The sequence below is a fragment of the Lontra canadensis genome, unplaced genomic scaffold (assembly GCF_010015895.1).
Source record: "Lontra canadensis isolate GAN:19392208 unplaced genomic scaffold, GSC_riverotter_1.0 scaffold35, whole genome shotgun sequence".
In the NCBI taxonomy this organism is placed as follows: Eukaryota; Metazoa; Chordata; class Mammalia; order Carnivora; family Mustelidae; genus Lontra; species Lontra canadensis.
Window position 1 is genome coordinate 953,025 of NW_022631029.1, and position 13,792 is coordinate 966,816.

The following is a 13,792-nucleotide window of genomic DNA, read 5'->3' on the forward strand; positions in this document are numbered from 1 at the left end:
ATTTGCCTCTGGGTGTTTTGCACATGCTGTTCCCAAACTGCCTTTGCCTATTTCAGTGGGTAGTGAAGGCTTTCTGATTGAGGTCTGCCCCTCCAGGGAGCTGTCCCCAAACCCTCCGCCTGAATCCTAGCTTCCCCATTCCCATATCCCTTCATCTTCTCCAGAACTAACCACATGGCTGCAAGTGTCTGTGTTCAGCTCGGTCCCTTCCTAAAAAGAAGCCCCCTCAAAAAACAGGGCCAAGGACATGTTTCCCTCTGGGTCCCCAGCACCACCCACTATGCAGTGGGGTGCAGAGCAAGTGAAGGAAAGGAGGAGGAGGAAGAAGCAGGTGGTGTACCTTGCCAGCCAGGGGGGCAGGAGCAGACAGGCAGCTGGCCAGGGACAGGCTCACAGTGGCCCCCGTGCTCACAGGGGTTCGGGGCACAGGGGGACAGCAGCTCACACTGATGACCTGTGGTGGGCAGGCAGAGTGAGATAGTCTTGACAAATTCCTTTTCTCCATCTCCTTCCAGGGACCCACCTTGTTACCCACCTCCAAATCTCCTGGGGAGGATAGAGAAGGAAAGGGGGAGAAAAGCCAAATGTAGAGGAGGGGGAGTAGAGCAGAAAGGAAATGAGCAGGAAGAAGTGGGGAGGGCGAGCCTGGGGTGGGAACGTGGGGACACACACCCTGTACACCAGGGGGACAGGTACAGTGGAAGCCCATTCCATCACTGGTGCAGGTGCCACCAGACCGGCAGGGCTGGGATTCACAGGCATCTCGAGCCAGGCTCTGGCTGCATCGGGGACCACTCCAGCCAGGCTCACACACACAGCGGAACCTGGAGGGGAAGGCAGTCAGGGAATGCCCATGGGCAGGGACACAGCAGGGGTTCAGGAGTTGGGGAGAGTCCTCACCCTCCGGGCGCATCGTGGCAGACACCGTGACTGCAAGGATCTTGGGCACAGGGATGGCTCGCGGGGAGGCACAGTGGGGGCAGGGAGCCAGGAGGGCAGAGGCAGCGGAAACCATTTTCCCCATCCACACAGGAGCCTCCATCACCGCATGGACTGGACGCACACTCGTTGATCTCCACGTTGCAAAGGGGCCCTGGAGAGCACGAAGGCAACCTCATCCCAGGACAAGGACGATGGTGCCAACAGGGAAAGGCAACCTTGCCTCATTTAGCATGGCCACACCCTTGAGCAAGAACAATCTCACCTTCATAACACATCAGCTCTTGTACAGATTAAGACAGCCAGCTCCTCAACCCGGAGCTGCCCCCAGATCATACTTGTTCCCAGACTTCCATGAAATCACCTTCATTTTCACTAAGGATTACTTTGGCCCCATGCAGAAACATGATACCTGAGACTGGACCCTCATCTGTGTTCCTAGATAATCTTGAGCTGGTATGGGGACAACCTCAGTCCAGTGGGAGAGAGCACAACCTCAGGGCTAAGTGTGGACAATCTCATTGGACAAGCAAATGCAAAGAGAGGGGCAAACTCAACTAAGAATAGAGTACTTTCATCATCACCCTCTCAGCCTATAGAGACCCTCTTCCCATGGCAGCCACCTGCCCACCTGTAAAGCCAGGCTGGCAGACACAGTCATAGCGGTTGATGCCATCACGGCAGACTCCAAAGGTGCAGGGGTTGCTGGCACAATCATCAATGTTCACCTCGCAGTTCACTCCTGGGGAGGGGGAACACAGCAGGGGTAGCCACCAATGAGTCCCACCAGGGGCACCATTCCCAAAGCCTCTGTGCCCTTCCAGATGTACTGTTCCTGCCCCAACCCGGCCTCCAGCCCCACCTGTGGTGCCAGGAGGGCAGCGGCAGAGATATTTGTCCACCAAGTCTAGACATTTGCCTCCGTGGCGGCAGGGCTGGCTGCGGCACTCGTCCACCTGGCTCTCACAGCGTGTGCCTGTGTATCCTGGGGCGCAGGCGCAGGAGAAGCTGGCAATGCCGTCCACACAACGCCCATGGTGGCACGGGTCCGGGGAGCAGTCATCCACATTGCGCTCACACAGCGTGCCCTCAAAGCCTGGAGGACCAGAAGGTCAGGCTCCACCCACTTGCCAAGGTTCTGCCCACAGCCCTGGCCTCGGACCAATCCTCGCCCAGCTCTACCTCAGGCCCTGCCCATCTAGCCAACAGGAGGTGGGCTCTATTCAGGCCCCGCCCCTTAACTCCCTCTAGCCACAAGCTCCAGGACTCGCCCACCCCTGGCCAAGACACTTCCACAGATAAATCCCATCCCCAACCGCAACCTCTCCTCCAGTCTTTACCCTATCAGCCCTGTTCCGCCTCACTTCCCACTCTGGACTGGAAATGGGGACACATGGGAAGTGCCTAGGTGTAAAGGGATTTGGACACTCCCCCTCTACCAAAGTGCACCCCTTCTCTGCCAGACCCATTGGCCCCACTCCTAGCCTTACCACTGCTTACATCCATCATTGGCTCCACCCCCTAGCTCTGTCATTGGCTCTCTCGAGTCCTGCCTTGCTGCAGCCCTGCCCCCAAATTGTCCCCAAGGCTGTTATTTGCCTTCCCCCCTTTGTCCCGCCCCCAGACTCTTGCTGGCCTGTCATTGGCCCTCTCTCACCCTCTGCACAGCGGCATTCATAGCCATCAGGCTGGTCCACACACTTGGCTCCATTCCGGCAGGGTGTGCTGGCGCACTCATCCACATCCAGCTGACACATGGCCCCACTGAAGCCTTAGGGTGGGAAGTGGGATGGGCAGAGGCCCCGATAGGGTCAGAGAAGTCACCCCTTGCCAGCCCTGCCTTGTTTGGGTGGGATGAGTGGGATGATCATTTACTTAGTTTTAATGTGCGTGTGTTTTGTCTGTTTTTTAAATAGGCTCCATGCCCAGCGTGGAGCCCAACGGAGGGCTTGAACTCAACCCTGAGACCAAGACCTGAGCTGAGATAAAGAATCAGGTTTAAGATGACTGAGTCACCCAGGCACCCCAACTTGGTTTTAAATTAATTTCAAGGTTTTTCATAGCACGTGGTTTCTGTTATGATAGTTATCCACTAACATGGTCTTATAGGGCTCCCCTAGAGCCTTTGCCTCTGCAGGGACCTGTCTTCTTCAGGCTCCCTGGCCTAGGGTCCTCACCCGAGGGGCAGGTGCAACTGAAGCCGTTGACTCTGTCCTTGCAGACCCCACCATTGACACACGGGCTGCTCTGACACTCATCCATGTCCACCTCACAATAGGTGCCTGTAAAGCCTGGGGAGTGAGGGAGGAGGATTAGGGCAGTGCGGGTTAGCCTCTGGTCTAAAGGAAGAGCACGTGGGAAGGTACTCCCTTTCCTACCCATAGACGGTTCCTCTGAGCCTTGCTTGGCCTTGCCCACCCCCACTCCCCAAGGCCAATCCCAGATTCAGCTTTTGACCTCTTGATGGACCTCACCCAACTGTGGATCCAAACGGCCAAAGCTTATGAGCCTTCCTATGGGCCTTCCCTTCAGAACACCCTCTTCCCTTCAGAACACCTCTTCCCTCTTCAGAACACACTAGAGAGTCCTCACACTCAGTACCAGGCTCAGCACCCATGTAACCTTGGGCCCAGCCTCCATCCCATCCCAGGGTTAGTGCAAGACTGTCTGCAGGCTCCACCTTGACCCACTCCAGCTCCTGGTCCCGCCCTCTTATCATCTCCCGCCCCCCAGTGGGTCCTAAAGGCACAGACTCCAGTCCCAGCCCATCTGAGGTTCCACAGAATCCCTTTGACCGTGGCCCCAGCCATGCACAAAGCTGCTACTCTGGTCCAGCCTCCACCTCATCTCAGGGTTCCGTTCCAGACAGTTTCACCAGGAAAGGGGGAGGGAGGTGTCGTGACCTGCAAGCTTCCCTTGCCACGCCCCCAGCCTCAGGCTCCACCCTGGCCACACCCACCACGCACCTGCCATGCAGATACAGGTGAACTGGCCTATGCGATCGAGGCATGTGGCCTGGTTGCGGCAGGGCCCGGATAGGCACTCATTGACATCAGTCTCACAGCGCGGGCCAGTATAGCCACGGCCACACTGGCACAGGAAGGAGCCCTGTGTGTTCACGCACCGGCCGAGGTGTTCACATGGGTTGGCGCCTGCAGGAGGAAGGAACGCCAGTGTGAGTGTGGGTGGCTAAGGACCCGCCTCTCCCCTCCCTCCCAACTCTCAGACCACACACCCCCCCTCACCAATAGAGCACTCATCCACATCCTGGTCACACGCCCCGCCAGTGAAGCCTGGTGGACAGGTGCAGATGGCCCGGCCATTCACGGGGTTCGTGTCACAGATAGCATCCTCGTGACAGGGGTTGCTGACGCAGGCGTCATCCAGGTGACATAGAAGCCCTGGAAGAGGTTAGGCAGAGTTTGGGGGGGACCCTCCAGCTCTGCCCAAAGGTCTCACATCCGCCACATACTGTTTTGTGTTTTGTTTCTATCAACCTGCAGTGTATTTAGGAGCTATTTTCCCCAATCGTTTATTATAAAAATTTTCAAATGTACAACAAAGTTGATTCACATGCCCACCACCTAGATTCAACTCTCGTAAGCTTTATGTTGTTGTTGTTGTATTTCGGAACCACTCGAAAATGAGTTGGAAACATCCACACACTGTTTTAAAATATGTTGACTCCTTTTCTGATCACATACTCTCAAGTCTTTGCCTCTGCGGTATCTTCTGCCTGACACGCCCTGTCCTCCATATTCAAGTCCCCCTCCCAAACACCTTCCCTAACCCTGGCCACTTGCAAAGGTCCCATCTCTTTCTCAGTCACAGGTGGCTCTCTATTCCCGTGGCTACTCCCCGGACTGTGGGCCAGCGTCTCCTTAGACCCCTCCCAGGCTCACCCTGTACCCCAAATCATTCTAACACTCAAGTCAGACTCCATCCCTGCTCTCACTATAGAACCATCAATGGCTCCCTGCTCCCTATAAGGAAAATAGCCACTCACCAGTCTTGCCCATGGGACAGGCACAGTAGAACGAGGCCACACGGTCATGGCAGGTGGCCCCATGGAAGCACACAGCCGTGGCACAGTCATCGATATTCTGACTGCAGCTCTCGCCGGTCCAGCCATTGACACACACACAGCTGTGGCCACCCAGAGTGTTGAAGCAGGTGCCCCCATTGTGGCAAGCGTTGGGCTGCAGCTGACATTCGTCCACGTCCTCCGTGCAGAATTGGCCTGTGGCACATAGACACAGCAGTCCACACCCGCTGCATACCCACCCAAGGTCTGCCACCTGGCTCTCTTCAGCCCTGCTGCTCACCTGTCCATTCAGGAGGGCACTGGCAGTTGTAGGTGTTCACGCCATCCACACATGTCCCCCCATTTAGACATCGGTGCCCTGGACAGTCATCCACATTGACTTCACAGTTCTGGCCCTCGAACCCTAGCAGGGGAGGAAAGCAAAGACGGTCACTGCTAGGCGGCCCGCTGTCCCTGCACTCCTGTCGCCTCCCCAGGGGACAGCTTCCTCACCAGGAAGGCAGGCACAGTCATAGGTGAGATCGCCACTCTGTCTGCATGTGCCCCCATTACGGCACGGTGAGGGGGCGCAGGGCACGGCAGCGTTCTCACACAGTGGCCCCGTGTAGCCAGCTGGACACTGGCAACGGAAAGAACCAGGCGTGTTGAGGCAGGTGCCACCGTGGCGGCAGGGCCCTCCCACCCGGCACTCATCCACATCGCTTCGGCAGCTGCGGCCCTGGTAGCCAGGCGGGCAGGAGCAGATGTACCGGCCATCGGGCCCCACCGAGCAACGGGCACCATGGGTACAGGGGCTGCTGAGGCAGGGGTCCGGCAGGGAACAGTCGGGACCTAGAGGGACCAGAAGAGGGTGAGCTTGGGCTGTTCACATGCTTGAGTGGCTTGGGCTTCCCTCCAGACCATCCCTTACCTCGGAAGCCACGGGGGCAACGGCAGGAGAACCGGGCAGTGCCTGCCACCACGGAGCTCTGGCAGACACCCCGGCCAGCACAGGGACCCGAATGGCAGGGGTCTTCCAGCTGACATCGCTCACCCACCCAACCTGGAGGGCACCTGTAGGTAGAGATAGCTTAGTATAGGGAAGTAGTAGGGTGGTACCAGGCAGAAGCATCCCAGACACAGAGATACACACACGTGACAGCAAGAAATACACACGCAAGCAGCCCAACAATCAGGCACGCCCGTTCGTTCATGCAACCAACATTCACTGACTAACTACTGTGTTCCTAAAAATAGGAATACAGTCGCAAACACATTAAAAGTCATCCCCACCCTCTTTATGCTCACAACCAAGCTGGGCAAAGAGAAGATACACAAATAATAAATGAGATAACATGCCAGCATGGGGTGGTAAGGGCCATGAAGAGTTCAGCGGGTTGTTGTTTTGTTTTTTAATTTTTTATTTATTTATTTGACAGAGAGAGATCAAAAGTAGGCAGAGAGGCAGGCAGATAGAGAGAGGTTTGGGAAGCAGACTCCCCACTGAGCAGAGAGCCCAACATGGGCTCGATCCCAGGATCCTGAGATCATGACCTGAGCCGGAGACAGAGGCTTAACCCACTGAGCCACCCAGGCGCCCCAGTTCAGTGGGTTTTGAGTCATGGCCCCAGGAAAGAAATGCCCATGTCCCAGAACCTGTGATTCTGACCTTATTGCGGAGCTAACTAAGTGACAGATAACAAGATGAGATCATCCTGGATTTTCCAAATGGGCCCCCAAATCCATTGACCGAGGGAGATATGGGAGAAAGAAGAGAAGGCCAAGTGGAAGACAGAAGCAGACACAGGGTGTTGCACCCACAAGCCAAGGAACTCCTGGAGCTGCCAGGAGGTGGAAGAGGCCAGGAAGGATTCTCTTAGAAAGCCACTGCAGACGGCGGGGCTGCCAGCACCTGGAATTCAGGCTTCTGACCCCCAGAACTGTGAGAATAAATTTCTCTTTTTTAAACCACCCAGTGTTTGGTGGTTTGTTATGGTAGCCAGGAAACTAGGACACAGGATGAGGGAGATGAGTAAGGAAGGAAGGAAGGCAAACATGATATTTTCGGACTGAAGAAGGTAAGGGAGAGGGGCATGGGGTTGTGTAAGGAAGAGCCTTCCAGGCAGAGGGAATAGCAAATGCAAAGTCTCAGACAACCACTCTGGCCCAGACGAACTCAGAAACATACACAGATAACACAGCGGGACAGCCAATTCCACACACTGGCCTGGCGAACATTCAGATCCAAATCCACAGCTCAGTCCACAGATGGGTAGCTCTCAAGTGGTCAGAGAGTGTAACTCTCCCAAATCCTCCACGCCTTTCCTGGAGGCACAGACAACCCTTCCTGCCACTGGGAGGAGGAGGTGGACACCAGTGCTGGTGCCCTCTGACTGGGAGAATGTCCTCCGGCCGCAGGCCCTTCCCCAACCTCCCCCCAAGAAAACCTTGAGTAGGAAGGAAATAAGGCGGTTGGCCTTAAGACTGGAAACCTCCGGAGGGACACTGGCGGGGTGGGAGGGAAGGGTTTAGACTGGCAAGAGGGTCCAAGTTCCCGCCCCGACGCTGCCCACCCCTGGCTCGTTCCCTCCCTCTGGCTCATCCCAGCCGCTTGGGGCTAACCTCAGGCAGCTGACTCAGTCCCTAGCGTCACCCACAAGATCCCCCACCCTGGCCCCCAGCGAAACAGGCCGGGGCACGGCAGGGCAGGGGTGCCAATGGTGTTGAGAAGGGAGGGCCAGGCTCCCAGCCCCCTTCCCAAAGCCCCACAGGGTGAGGACGTCCGTCACGACTGCGCGCCGAGAGGGGGCGCGCTGCGCCGGGCGCGGGGGACTGCCGGTCCCACCCTAGGCTGGGCGCGGCCGCGCGGCCCCCTCCCGACGCCCCGGGCGGGTTCCCACGCTCTGCGCCCCGCTCCCCCGCCGACCGGTCAGGCCGGTTCCAGCCTCCGCCCGCGCCCCGCCTCGCAGCCAGGGCTTTGGGGGAACCGAGAGGGGGAAGAGCACACTTGGTTGGGGGTCGGTGGGAGGGGAGGGGAGGGGAGAGGAGGGGGTGCGGCGAGGACTGGGAGACAGAGACGTTGGCTTGGGAGGTTACACTGAGGAAGAGGCTAAGGGGGGATTCGTAGAGAAGTGACATATTGGGGCGTTCCTGAAAAGACACGAGTATTTGGAACCTTGAAGGAGATTGGGGGCCCCGTGGGGAGTGGTTCCCACGGCCCAGCTCGGGGAACAGCCCGCTCCACTCCGGGTAATCCGGGCTCCGGGCCGCCGCGCGCGCTGGTGATTCACCTGTTGAGGGGCGGGGCAGCCGCGGCAGCATTCACCTGTCGGCTGTATTCCAGGTGCTGAGCTCCACTGCGCAGGCGCCAGGCCCCGCGGCTCCGCCTCCCAGGTGAGTGGTTCCAGATAAGGTCACACTTTCCCCCACCCCCACCATCGCAGACTCCCTACCCGAGGAACCCGCTTGGCGAGGCTAAGTCCCCACCTGGGTGAGCCCCAGTGGGCTCCAGTCAAAGCGCGTGTGTAACTTCAAAGGGGCTCTCCGGGATCAAAAGTCACCCCCGACCCGCCCAGCTTGGCACACACATTCAACTTGTTGTTGAACAAACGAATACATTAATGAATCAATCAATGGCTACTATTAGTAACGACGGTATTATAAAAGGACCTACCTATTTCCCCAAAACCTTGAGACGTTCACCTTTATGGCACGTATTTCCTGTGCTCCTACTAATCATCATCATCATCATCTTCTTCCCTATTTATAGAGCACTTACTGCTCGCTGAGCATTACACTGAGTTCATCCTATTAAGGGTCCCTTAATCTTTACAGTCAACCCCATTAAAGAGGGACTATGATTGCCCCCATTTTCCAGATGCAAAAACTGAGGTTCAGAGAGCTCAAAGCACTTGCTCAAGGTATCCCAGAGCCCAGAATTCAAATTGAGTTCTGTCTCCCTCTGCTCAGTTCTTTCCCAGCCTCTGCTCAGCAACTTCAACCCTCTGCCTTTCCCTATATTATCTAACAACTGAATTCTTAGCCGCTTCATGGTCACAAGCCAGGGGAAAGTGCCCCCATTTCTGAGATCCAGAGAGAAGTGACTAACCCAAAGTCACACAACAAGAAAGTGACATTGCAGAGCTGTATTACAGCCCCCCGTACACCCACCACAAAAGGTCGAGACATGGGAAGATGCAATTGGTGTGCCCACTATTGCCAAGCCATTGGTCCCTGAAGATCTGTTGATTGAATAATAACTACCTCCATCAGAGGCATTACACATTACCTCAGGCAGCCAAGAACTCTGTGAAGTGGGGTTTAATGTGCCTGTTTTCCAGACCAGGACACCAAACCTTAAAGGGTTTAGGTCCCAGGCAGTCAGCAACACGATGTGGGATCTGAACCCCAGCCAGGCAAATTGGAGAGACCCTGCTCTTAACCTTCCTCTCTTCTTAACCCTGCTCGATTCCAATGGGGAACAAGAGGTTACCCAAGCCATACACATGTAGGAAGTGGTAGAGGCATTGGTGGTGGACACAGAGGCAAGGGAAGAAGACAGACTACCTCCCCACACAGGACCCACTGAAGGCTCAGAGCCAGGCACTCACAGGCAGGCAGCCTCCCGGGAGGGCAGCTGGGTGCAGCGACCTCCATTCATACACGGGCTTCCGTCCAGGCAAGGAGGTGCTGTGTAGGGGCAAAGGAAAGTTGGGGGTGGGGTCAGTCAGGCACCCAGGAACCCCAGCTCAGAGTGACAGAGCCCATCCTTTCCTCCCCCAGGCAACAGCTGCAACGGGCTGGGGGTGTCTCTGTGGGTGCATGGAGCCCCCGCATCCTCAGTTCCCACGGCTCCCCGCCCCGGCCCCAGCTGTTGGGGCTGCAGCTGTCCCTGCCAGCTCAAGCTCTGGGAACCACAAGGCAGGGGCGGGCAGGAGGAGGTGCTGACTTGTGCCAGATGTGGGGACTCAGGAAGCTGCCAGATGGGGGGTGCAGAGGCAGGAAATGAGGGTGCTGAGCATTGAAGGGAGGTCCGGGGCTGTGTGCCCAGATCCCAGGGTGATGGAGAGGGCAGGGCGAGGAGGCCTGGGCCCCTGGGTCTTTGTTGGCCTCATGTTGGGCATCTGCTCCAGCTGGGCAGAGCTGTGTGGTGCTCTGGTGAGAGGGGCTAAGGCCTGTACTCCACGCCCAGCCAGCACTGGATGCTGCAGGGATAGAGTGTGGGTTGAAGGGAGGGGCAGTAGGCATGTGCTGCCGGGTCCAGCGTCCCCATCCCTGAGGGCTGTGTCCCTCTGGGGCGTGGCAGTCTAACTGTCCTGCCAGACTGGTCTGTGCCAGATGTGGCTGGGTGTGAGCTAGGGGAGAACTGTGTATGCCGGCAGGTGTGCGGCCTCTGTGTGTGTGTGTGTGTGTGTGTCACAGATGGAGAGATGGAAAGAGATGGAGGGAGATAGAGAAAAACGGAGACAGACACAAGGAAACTAGAAGCAGGCCGACACAGAGAGGAGGCAGAGAAGTGCAGAGAGAGAGAGGGAGAGACACACAAGTTGAGCTGGACACGCTAAGAGGACAACATGGCATGTGTCCCCTTCCTCAGGCGACAGGGAGAGACAGGACACCACCGCCCAGACAAGGGCCCGTGGGTGTTTGGGAACTCACAGTAGGAGCCACGTGACACAGACTGCCGGCCTCACGGAACAGTGGGCCATGTGAGCCATGTGAGCCATGTGAGCCATGTGTGCGTGTGCTCGAAGTACATGCGTGTACAAGTGCCTGCGCCATCTGTGCGTGCCCTGGGTCTGTCGTGGGTGCCCATGCACATGAGCCCCGTTCATCTGGTACACAGCTGTGTGTCTCTGCGTCCAGTGTATTCTCAGGTCTGTCTGTGTATGGGTTGGGTGTGCCTCTCTGCATGTACTACACTGGGTGCAGGCGTGCCTTGGATCTGTGTGTCTGAATGTGCGCAGGCAGCCAGTACAAGGCTCTGGGCTGCTGATCCTTGGTGTGTATGAACATGTGTAATTGTATGTGCAAGTATGTTAGTGTGCGGGCTGCGTATCCACTGTGCGGGTGTAGTGCGTGTGCGTGTGCACGTCTCTAGCTTCCTGTGTGACCCCGGGCTGTGTGTGCCTCCGATTGTGTGACAGGCCATGTGTGTGTGCGCTGGCCCCGCGGGGGCGGCAGCTCCTGCCCCATCCTGCCCCGTCGGGCACCGGGCTGGGCGGTGCAGGCCCTTCCTCCCCAGCGCCGAGCCCCACAGCGGCTCCCCGGGACCCAGGGCCAGGGGCGTTCGGCCAGTGTCCCTCTTCCGCCGGCCAGGCCTCCCTTGGGGGTGTGCGCCCCCGCAGCCCCCGCCCAGGCCCCGCCGCCCGTCCCGCTTTGTCTGGCAAAGAAAGCGCGAGGCCGGCCCGGGGGGGAGGGGGTGTCTAGACGGCGCGGCCATTGTCCCAAGCGGGGGAAGGGAGAGCGGGGAGGGGGAGGGGCGGGGGGCCCCGGCCGGCTGAGGAGGGGCTCGGGCTGCGGAGACGGGGCGCTGGAGCAGGAGAGGAGCACGTGGGCTCGCGCCCCCCGCCCTCCCTTTCCCTCCCCTCGCGGGGGCGGGGTCCCTTGGCCTGCTGGTCCCTGCGGCCAGGGGAGGGAGCGGGGCCGCGGGCGGGGAAAGGGGCGCGGGCGCCGATGTGCCTCCAGCTCCGATTCCGGCTCCGGGTCTTGCCGCGCTCCGGCCTGAGAAGTTTTTCCCCGAGTTCGGAGCTCAGAGAACTTCGCGCCCCCTCCCCGTCCCCCGCCCGGCCAGGCCAGCCCTGGGTGTGTAGGGGGGCTTTTGTGCAAGGGGTCCCCAACCTGAGGGTACTGGGCTTCAATCGTGACTTTCCCAAGACTGCAGACCGACGTGCATTGGGAGCGAGCCCCAGACTCTTGGTCCCCCCGATCTTGCGTCCCTGATCGCCGCACCTCAAGCTCCCACTCCCTCATTCCTGGGTCCCTTCATCCGCAACTCTAATCGCCCCGGGGCCCCTATTCTTCGGACCTCTGGGGACCTGCCCCCTCCCCCCACTGAGCCCCTGTCCCCCTGGGACTGGCACGTAGCCCCCGATCTCCTGCTCCCTGCCCCCGCTCTAGTCCTTGTCTTCTAGACCAGCTCCCCAGTCCCACACTCGGGGGTCCTTAAACTCCGCTCTTACCCTCCCCCAACCCACCCACCCACTTCCCGCCCGCTAGGTCCCAGCCCCTCACCTGCAGCCCCGGGCCCCGCTAGCAGTAGCAACAGGGGCAGCGCCCGCACGGGCGGCAGTAGTGGCGGCGACATCGGGCGACGGCGGCGGCGGCGGCCCCGGGTCCCCGGCCCCATGGCGGCAGGCCGCGACCCTCCCTCCTCCCTCCTCCCTCCTTCCCTGGGCTCCGGGCGCGTCCCGGGCCAGCCTCCGCGCCGCCAACTTCGCCAAAGTGAGGCTGCCGGGCCGCCCCGCCCCCAGCCTTGGGCGGCTCGCCCCGCCCCGGGGCCGGCCCTGAGCTCCCCCGCACCCCCCACCCCTACCCCCAACCCGGCCTCCCGGGGTCCCGGCCCACCCTCCACCCACACAGCCTGGGACCCGCAGACCCTAGGAAATTCAGGCCGGCCATGCGGTGAAGCGTGGGTTGAATCCGCAGTGACAGACACACCGGCTTCGTGAACACCCTGGCTCCTAGCGCACACTCAGAGCCCGGGACACACACAGAGCCAGGGCGCAAACACAGACCTCCAGATACCCCAAAACTGAGGCCAAGCAGTCCTGAGAAGCTCATGCACACACAGCTACCACGCACAAATGCAGACGCATGCCCAGAGCTTCATGGGGACTTAACGTATAAAACAAACCCGAAGCTCAGGCCCAGCCAGGCCTTGAGCTGGGGGCAGTGTCTGCAGCCTCAGACCTCAGACACACATTAGGAAGGAGCCTCATGCATGTGGGCGCGCACACACACACACACACACTTTCTTACTCTCAGCTCTCCTAGAAAGCTCCTTACTACCCTGTGTGAACTCCAAAGGTCCATCCCAGCCCCCAGCCCCACCCAAACCCTACGCAGCTTTGCTGCTCAGCCTGGCAGTTCCATCAACCGCCTTTTCCAAAATCAGTCCTGCTGATTTTGGATCAACTGCCTTTTCCAAAATCAGTTCTGCTGCAAAGCCACAGAGCAGCCCATTCTGTCCCTGTGGCGATAGTGGGGACTCCAAAAGACCCTAAGCCCAGCCCTGGAGGGGCCCTCAGTCTGCGGAAGAAAAAGTTGGACAGAGAACGCTGCCCCCACCCCCAGCACTCGGGTTCAGAGCTGGGCCAGAGGGACAGCGTCTGGGAGGGCAGAGTCTGGGAAGGGTACATAGAGGGGCTGGTGAGGGCTTGGCCTGAGAGTAGTTACTTACTTGTTCATTCATTTATTCAATGAGTAGGTATAAAACTCCAGTCCTACATCTGACTTTGTTCCAGGGGCTGGAGGTACACCTTGCTCCTCCAGAGAGGGCTTCCCAGAGCGGGGCCCAATGGAGCTCAGCCAGGACAGATGAATTAGAGGGAAAACATCCCAGCAGAGACACAGGTCTGCAGCCACAGGAGGGAGCAGAGAAAGGAGAAGGAGTGGACAGGCCAGGGTCACACTGGCCTGGAGGAGGAGGAGAAGGAGGCCAGACTGCCTCCCTGGTATTTGGCTTGCTGGTAAGGCTGCAGGGGGAGGAATGGTCTGGGGGTTGAGGTGCTGAATCCGTGGACCCTGGGAGTCACCTATGTGCAGCTGAACACTGGGGCTGAGCACGGGGAAGCCATGGTGGGAGATAGTCACAAAGGCACCCCGAGA

The 13,792-nt window shown here is 58.8% G+C and overlaps 1 protein-coding gene across 1 annotated transcript in view; it reads right to left on the reverse strand.

Annotated features, from left to right (window-relative positions):
* The window catches only part of NOTCH3 (notch receptor 3), a 33,456-nt gene extending 21,069 nt beyond the window's left edge, over window positions 1–12,387 (reverse strand). Inside the window, 15 exon segments of the mRNA XM_032867480.1 lie at window positions 341–454; window positions 673–824; window positions 901–1,093; window positions 1,571–1,681; window positions 1,802–2,035; window positions 2,597–2,710; window positions 3,117–3,230; window positions 3,906–4,091; window positions 4,185–4,340; window positions 4,946–5,179; window positions 5,265–5,387; window positions 5,477–5,815; window positions 5,895–6,037; window positions 9,574–9,652; window positions 12,197–12,387. Coding sequence (XP_032723371.1) covers window positions 341–454; window positions 673–824; window positions 901–1,093; window positions 1,571–1,681; window positions 1,802–2,035; window positions 2,597–2,710; window positions 3,117–3,230; window positions 3,906–4,091; window positions 4,185–4,340; window positions 4,946–5,179; window positions 5,265–5,387; window positions 5,477–5,815; window positions 5,895–6,037; window positions 9,574–9,652; window positions 12,197–12,311 — 2,407 coding nt within the window. The 5' untranslated portion in view covers window positions 12,312–12,387.
* Between the last annotated feature and the right edge of the window lie 1,405 nt (window positions 12,388–13,792).